Genomic DNA, 6,326 nt, shown 5'->3' with positions numbered 1-6,326 from the left:
TATGCTGCCAAGATCATTTGATGGCACTGTGTTTTAAAATCTCATGATTACTTTCCAGTTTGAACTTAATTCTGTTTCATTTCTTTCCCGCCCTTTTGTACCTAAGAAAGCTCCGCGGTCGGTGAAAGCTGCCCAAGCCTGAGGAAAGACTCTACAGACCAAGCAGTTGATGAGACGGGAGATGGACCCCCATTCCATCCTCTCAGCAGAGAGAGCAGTGAAATCATTGCCTCCAAGCTCTTAGGAAGACCCGAGGTCAAGATCGAGACGCAGCCCAATGGCTCTGAGGTCACCACAACCATAATGGAGATTGCAGACCCGGTAAAGACCTTTTAGCCTCATCATATGTACTTTACTGGTGATATGTCACTGTACCATAGGAGGAACATGGTCTGAAGACTGTAATTATGTCAATTATCATCAATTACATAAGTAAGTGTTATTATGTTCTTTTAATACTTACATGCACCGTGGTTGGTTCTCATATAGATTGTAAGTTCTGTGTTTGCTGTCTTAGGACCATGTATCAGCAGTTTGCGAGAGGCCACATACTCTATGACGGAGAGAATCTCTCCTGTGAGTATTTTCATCTGTTGAGCTTGACTGACCAAACCTCCTTGTGTCTTTGCTTCTGCTTTGTCATTTTTGTCTGTTGCTTTATTTCCAACTTTAGTTCTACAGTTTGCTTCAGATGGCTTGCCTTATTTGTGAGGTATAACACTACCTTATAGCTTTCTGGCTTTGACAAGTGTTTATTCATTATATTCTTGAACAGGTGAACCTGGGATCATTAGCTAGAGATGGCTCTCCTCTAATGGTAACCGAGAACGTAACGTCAGCCACTACAACTCATGTTACTAAGGTATCTGAAAAAAAGTATCTCCTGGCAGCCTCTTTTTAGAAAAAGTTTTCTTGGAGGATTGAAAATGTACATATATGTTTTTTAGACGGTGAAGGGAGGCTACTCGGAGACAAGAATTGAAAAGAGGATCATCATTACTGGTGATGATGATGTTGATCAAGATCAGGTAGGTGCAGAAGGAATTAGGGCTGGCTATTTTGTAAAGCATCTTAGTGAACTATGATTTATGTCAGCTCTAGAAGGAATAATTCAATAAATAATTAATATCTTGTCACCATTTACTCACATTCAGATAATTCCAAACCCATAAAACTTTCATTTATTTTTAGGACACAAATAAAAATACATAAAAAAAACCCCGATATATTTCTGTCCATCCTCTGAGAGTGGAATAACCTCTTCCAGTGCTTCCGTGACCAGTTGCATCGCGAGATAGTCTGCTCTTGTGTGAACAGCCATGCAGTGAGATTCTCCTGTGATAAAATATTTTGTGAATAAATAACTAATGGGTTAATTCATTTAAAAAGCTAAAAGCAATCACATTGCGTCATCAAATCAGGATTAACCCTCTGGAGTCACATGGATTTTTGTATGACACTTTTTAGAGCTTGAAATTTTTAAATTACTTACACTAATTGCATAGATGGACAGAAATCTCGGTCACACTTCAGTTTGGTGACCATTATCATTAACTAACTAACTAACTAACTAACTATCAAATATGACCTTTGCATCAATAAACTCCTAATTTATTGCTTATTAATGGTTAAGGTAGTTGTTATGTTTAGGTATAGGGTAGGAATCATCTAAAATATGGTAATGCAGAATAAGACATTGATATGTGCTTTATACTGATAAATCAGCCAATATGCATGTAGAGAACTGTTCAAGGTATACTCACCACAAAATTACAATTTTGTCATTAATCACTTACCTCCATTTTGTTCCCAACCTGTAAAAGCTTTGTTTGTCTTCGGAACACAATTTTAGATATCTTGGATGAAAACCTGGAGGCTTGAGACTGTCCCATAGACTGCCGAGTAAATAACAGTGTCAAGGTCCAGAAAAGTATGAAATGCATAGTCAGAATAGTGATATTCTCATCGCTTCATAACATTACGGTTGAACCACTGCTGGCAGATGGACTATCCTGACGATGCTTTTCATAACCTTTCTGGACCTTGACACTGTTATTAACTTGGCAGTCTATGGGACAGTCTCAAGCCTACCGGTTTTCATCCAAAATATCTAAAATTGTGTTCCGAAGACAAACAAATCTTTTAAGGGTTTGAAACGACGTGGGGGTAAGTGATTAATCACAAAATTTTCATTTTGGGGATGAGTATCCCTTTAATAGACAATTGGTCTTACAGGTTTGGAATGACATTAGGCTCTCGGTAACTGATGACAGAATTTAAATTTTTAAACTCACCATGAAGTGAAAATTGACAGTTGTTATATTTTATGGAATATTGCAGTTATTGTAATTATTATAATTTATTAATCTATTCACATCATGTTTTTAGTAAAAATACCCTCATAATGCCCTTTTAATCTTTAATCAAAATCATTACCTTTACCTACCATTGCAACAAAATCTCTTGAAAATCTCTGATGACCGTGTGAGGGCTGGGCATTGATTCCTCCCATCCAGAAATTTGTCACTCAAATGAGACGTCAGCAACTAGCAAACATTCAACCAATTCTTGATGGACAAAATCAACAATTTTCTTCCTAAAAGGAGCCATTTCACAACATCACATTAGGAAAGAAAAAAGCTATTTCTCTTTCATGATGACTTTAGAGCACAAATTAATTAGAAAGCATATTACTAATTCATTAGCTGCATGTTCCTCTCATTAAGCTTGAGAAATAAATGACTTTTTCACAGGCGCTTGCCATGGCAATAAAAGAAGCCAAGCAACAGCACCCTGACATGTTGGTTACCAAGGCGGTGGTTGTCAGGGAAACAGAATCTTCCACTCAAGATCCACATGAGGAATCGAAGGTATTTGTCACCGCTAGCCTCTGCATGCCCAATTAATCCATCCATTTCGAAAATGCATATTATGGTTTCACTTCAGTGTTTATCTGTCATATTGAGCCTGCTGGTGTACAGCAGTTAGACAAGGGTGTAATGACATGTCAAAACCAGTTCAGTCAGCGCCGTGTGTTAACTCTAAACACATTCTTTCATTCCACTGCAAACCATGCAGTTATTAAAAATCTATTGCAAGCCTTAAGTTTTTCATCTTACAACAGCAATAACTTATTGGCAATGAAGTGGATCTTCTAAATGTTCTTTAATAAATAGTTGTGTTACGTGATCTATTTGTTTCTCTCTCCATTAGTCCTGATCTCCTCGGTTCTCAGGATTTCAACAGGAAGCAAGTGTTCCTCAACGACTGCCAGTGGGTCGCCAACATCTACAGACCTCTTATTCTAAGCTTCTAGCTTCCACTTACATACACCACACTAACACTTACACATGCACACAAACACATGCTGCCTCCCAGATGTCGGAACCTATTCCTTCTCATGTAATTTCTATTTTGTGTCTACATTCGCTGTGGTAACATGGACATACTGGTTGAGGAGGCACACGGTCTCCTTGGCGGAGGACTGCTAAGGAAGGACAGACTCATCTCATCAATCAGACGATTTAGCCGCCATTGTAGTCTCTTGCTTTTTCTTCACGAATGTGAAAACTAACCAAGCGTACTATCGACAGCCCGATGCTAACATCAAGCATGAGGCATGGGGCTTTTGGATGAACATTGCTGAAGATTTAGCGTAGTGGAGTGACAGTAGTATCTATTGAGTAGTTTTTCTAGGGTTCATTGAGATATAACACAGATCTTTTTGCAAATACTGAACTGTAGGGAAAAGCCTAGCTAGCGTACATACAGTATGTCGTGCTTCTCTGATCAACAAATGTTATGTTGCTGAATGTTAAATTCTGAATCTCATCTGCATGTGGCAAAGCAGGGTTTAAAATGTTTTTTAAATGAGAGACTGTATTACTGTATGATTGTCAAACCTTTTGACAGTCCTCTGAAAAGTATTAATTTCCATATTATACATAATATGGAGATAGTGGGCTTTTCCCCCCTGATTTTATTATTATTATTATTATTTTAATTATTCTAGAAAGTTGTGTTTGTTTTATTTAAGGAGCCCTTACATATGGTCATTAGATTTCAAGAAAAGAGGCAAATGAAAAGCGCCAATTTACAGTACAAACTTTTCAGGGAACCAATTGTAATCAAACTTTAGATTTTAGATTCGAAATATCCCCAAGTGTGACATAAATTAAAAAATGCACGACACAAAAAGTCAAACGTTCGCTTGTTGAATGCTCTATTTCATGTCCTAAACATATTGTTAAACTGTGAAAACGTCCAAAGAAACCAAACCTAATTTGAGTTCAGTACATACTGACACACTTGCATAATCAAGCAATGTGTTATGTGCATGTATATTTAAAATTTAAGCATTTGAAGAAAATTCTATTCAGAAACTAGAATAATTTTCCAAGCCAATATTTAACAAAATCCTGCTCTATATGTTTGAAACTTTTGTGATTTAAAAAAAAAAAAAAACTGTTACTTCCCACACAATGCTGTGCCAATGAACTAATGATTTTGAAACGCTGTTGAAATGGTTCTGATTTGTTAGATATGAGACGTTTTTATGTGTAAATGTCATGAGCCTGTGGTTTTCAGTGAAGCGTGACCCTTGAGCCATGATTCTCTTTACAAACGTTCCTCTGTGAAAGCAGTAGAAATCCTGGATGACACAGGACATATATGTGTTCTAGTATTGAACGGACGAATGAGCTTCGAATTGTGTGTATTGCCAAATTTAAAACTTTACAGGATGAAAGAAGATCAGGACAGCTCTTAACAACCTTTGCTAACACGGTGAAGGCTTGTTCTTGTGTAACTAATGCATTTGTTCAGGACTGTGCACTATGTGAAAATAATAACACTTTACACAACCTGCAGATATCAGAAGGGGAATCTGTATACGTCATACTTCCAACATGATCAGTCACTGATTTTTGAGGATATGTGAGCTCTTTTTGAATATAAAGAAGTGCCATGCAAAGGTTGATAGTTGGATTCCTAATCAACCGCAGCATTCTTACGCCAGCCCATTTGCTAAGCCAATGACAAAGTTTTGTCTCTTTAGAAGGCAATGCTCTTGTTTAAACGCTGTATGTTGCATTTAAGATTTGGAGGAAAACAAGTTAAGCTTAGAAAAGTACTCTTAGCATCAATTCCCCTGTGATTCCACCTGCAGACACTTATGTTTACAATGCTATCCTCTACTTTCTACTGCTTGGTTTTGTGTGTTTGCTGTACAGTGTTCGAAATAAATCAGATCCATCCATGTGGTCAAGTTTGCTATTTGCTGCATCTGAGTTAAATAAAAACAGATAATTGTAAATTCTGTATAAGGTTTAGGTACAAATATTTCCCATTTTGTTCACGAAATGGTTGCATTAGTTCTGTTGCACTGCCCTCTTGTGCTTTACTGAAGAATATAGCCTACATCAAATCGTGAATAGGTCTCCATGTACAGTATCATATCTCTGTAATTACATACACAAGAGAACACTTCTGACTTTAAGCACAAGGGACAGTATAATTGTTCCTCAAATTAACACTTATATTATTATTTATCTTGATTCATCAACACCATTAAGTTTAACATTATATCACTTATAAGAATTGACTAGCAAAAACGAAGCAAAAGTAGTTTTTAAGGTGCAAGAAACAGCTAAACAAAATGGACACCGAACAAATTCTACTCAACTTACGTGAATAATGTGATCGATGAGTTTTTCTGGGGGATAGTTGTCCAGTTTCACGTTAGGGTTAATATACATTTTCGTGGAATGTTATCAACTAAAAATGCTTGCAGATTCGCGGCTTTTTCCCCCGCTTTCGATTCGCGCTTTTTAAACTTACATAACGAAATATCATTAGCCTAACCAAAAGGATAGATAGCCTACATCTAGGTCGGAACCACTTTCTGTTTTAACTGAAAGCATGCCATAAATTACGTCTCTAAAAGTTCCAAATAACTTGGAATATTAATTTAAAGGCTAATAGACTCAAAACTTTCTCAGTCAGTTTATGCAACAATACAATATAATATAAAAGACAATGTGTTGGTAATATAAAAGTTGTGATGAAAGGGAAGTAGCAGCAGATCTTGTACAATATTGTGATGTACCTGATGATCTAAGTGAAACAGATTATATAAAAGTAAACAAAAAAGTTTAAGCAGACTATATATATATATATATATATATATATATATATATATATATATATATATATATATATATACACACACACACACACCAGGGGCGTCGCACCCGTGGGGGATGTGGGTGTTTTAACACCCACACTTTTCCCGGTGAGAGGGTTCAACACCCACACGTTTTCTGCAG

General features: G+C 36.7%; 1 protein-coding gene across 1 annotated transcript; it reads left to right on the top strand.

The window, feature by feature from the left end:
* Nucleotides 1-529: 529 nt before the first annotated feature.
* Nucleotides 530-5,274, top strand: LOC113078787 (band 4.1-like protein 1). Its single transcript, XM_026251084.1, has 5 exons — nt 530-576; nt 776-862; nt 948-1,028; nt 2,754-2,870; nt 3,214-5,274. Exons 1-5 carry the CDS (start codon nt 556-558, stop codon nt 3,217-3,219), a joined length of 312 nt encoding a protein of 103 aa, XP_026106869.1. The 5' UTR covers nt 530-555; the 3' UTR covers nt 3,220-5,274.
* Nucleotides 5,275-6,326: the final 1,052 nt, after the last annotated feature.

This window comes from Carassius auratus, unplaced genomic scaffold, assembly GCF_003368295.1.
Source record: "Carassius auratus strain Wakin unplaced genomic scaffold, ASM336829v1 scaf_tig00026569, whole genome shotgun sequence".
NCBI lineage: Eukaryota > Metazoa > Chordata > Actinopteri > Cypriniformes > Cyprinidae > Carassius > Carassius auratus.
This window is presented reverse-complemented; position numbering and strand designations above follow the sequence as displayed.